The sequence below is a fragment of the Micropterus dolomieu genome, linkage group LG11 (genome assembly GCF_021292245.1).
Source record: "Micropterus dolomieu isolate WLL.071019.BEF.003 ecotype Adirondacks linkage group LG11, ASM2129224v1, whole genome shotgun sequence".
NCBI lineage: Eukaryota > Metazoa > Chordata > Actinopteri > Centrarchiformes > Centrarchidae > Micropterus > Micropterus dolomieu.
The window spans coordinates 25701108-25703285 of NC_060160.1; the positions used below are offsets into that span (position 1 = coordinate 25701108).

General features: G+C 56.1%; 1 protein-coding gene across 1 annotated transcript in view; it reads left to right on the forward strand.

Annotated features, from left to right (window-relative positions):
- The window catches only part of LOC123979450 (papilin-like), a 6921-nt gene that overhangs the window by 3002 nt on the left and 1741 nt on the right, over nt 1-2178 (forward strand). The window contains exon 3 of the mRNA XM_046063372.1: nt 1777-2178. This exon is cut by the window's right edge and continues 761 nt beyond it. Coding sequence (XP_045919328.1) covers nt 1777-2178 — 402 coding nt within the window. The remainder of the gene's footprint in view (nt 1-1776) is intronic.

A 2178-nucleotide genomic window follows, 5' to 3' on the forward strand; every position in this document is an offset into this window, starting at 1 on the left:
CTACAACCATGACGACTGCTGCGCCTACAACCACGATGACCGCTGCGCCTACAACCACTACAACCGCTGCGCCTACAACCACGACGACTGCTGCGCCTTCAACCATGACGACCGCTGCGTCTACAACCACTACAACCACTGCGCCTTCAACCATGACGACCGCTGCGTCTACAACCACTACAACCGCTGCGCCTACAACCATGACGACTGCTGCGCCTACAACCACGATGACCGCTGCGCCTACAACCACTACAACCGCTGCGCCTACAACCACGACGACTGCTGCGCCTTCAACCATGACGACCGCTGCGTCTACAACCACTACAACCACTGCGCCTTCAACCATGACGACCGCTGCGTCTACAACCACTACAACCGCTGCGCCTACAACCATGACGACTGCTGCGCCTACAACCACGATGACCGCTGCGCCTACAACCACTACAACCGCTGCGCCTACAACCACGACGACTGCTGCGCCTTCAACCATGACGACCGCTGCGTCTACAACCACTACAACCACTGCGCCTTCAACCATGACGACCGCTGCGTCTACAACCACTACAACCGCTGCGCCTACAACCATGACGACTGCTGCGCCTACAACCACGATGACCGCTGCGCCTACAACCACTACAACCGCTGCGCCTACAACCACGACGACTGCTGCGCCTTCAACCATGACGACCGCTGCGTCTACAACCACTACAACCACTGCGCCTTCAACCATGACGACCGCTGCGTCTACAACCACTACAACCGCTGCGCCTACAACCATGACGACTGCTGCGCCTACAACCACGATGACCGCTGCGCCTACAACCACTACAATCGCTGCGCCTACGAACATGACGACTGCTGCGCCTACAACCACGACGACCGCTGCGTCTACAACTAATACAACCTCTGCACCTATGACCACGATGACCGCTGCGCCTACAACCACGACCGCTGCACCTACAACTAATACAAACGCTGCACCTATGACCACGATGACCGCTGCGCCTACAACTAATACAACCTCTGCACCTATGACCACGATGACCGCTGCGCCTACAACTAATACAACCGCTGCACCTATGACCACGATGACCGCTGCACCTACAACTAATACAACCGCTGCACCTATGACCACGATGACCGCTGCGCCTACAACTAATACAACCTCTGCACCTATGACCACGATGACCGCTGCGCCTACAACTAATACAACCTCTGCACCTATGACCACGATGACTGCTGCACCTACAACCACGACCTCTGCGCCTACAACTAATACAACCGCTGCACCTATGACCACGATGACCGCTGCGCCTACAACTAATACAACCTCTGCACCTATGACCACGATGACCGCTGCGCCTACAACTAATACAACCTCTGCACCTATGACCACGATGACCGCTGCGCCTACAACCACGACCGCTGCACCTACAACTAATACAACCGCTGCACCTATGACCACGATGACCGCTGCGCCTACAACCACGACCTCTGCACCTACAACTAATACAACCTCTGCACCTATGACCACGATGACCGCTGCGCCTACAACTAATACAACCTCTGCACCTATGACCACGATGACCGCTGCGCCTACAACCATGACCGCTGCACCTACAACCACGACCTCTGCGCCTACAACTAATACAACCTCTGCACCTATGACCACGATGACTGCGGCGCCTAAAACTACGACCGCTGCACCTACAACTAATACAACCGCTGCACCTATGACCACGATGACCGCTGCACCTATAACCGCTGCATCTACAGCCACGACGACCGCTGCGTCTACAACTACGACAACCGCTGCGCCTACAACCACAACGACCGCTGCACCTTCAACCACTGCACCTATAACCACGACGACCGCTGCGCCTACAACCAGTACAACCGCTGCACCTACAACCACGACGACCGCTGCGCCTACAACCAGGACAACCGCTGCACCTACAACCACTACAACCGCTGCGCCTACAACCACGATGACCACTGCACCTACAACCACTACAACCTCTGCACCTTCAACCACGATGACCACTGCGCCTACAACCATGACCGCTGCGCCTACAACTAATACAACCTCTGCACCTATGACCACGATGACCGCTGCGCCTACAACTAATACAACCTCTGCACCTATGACCACGATGACCGCTGCACCTACAACTAATA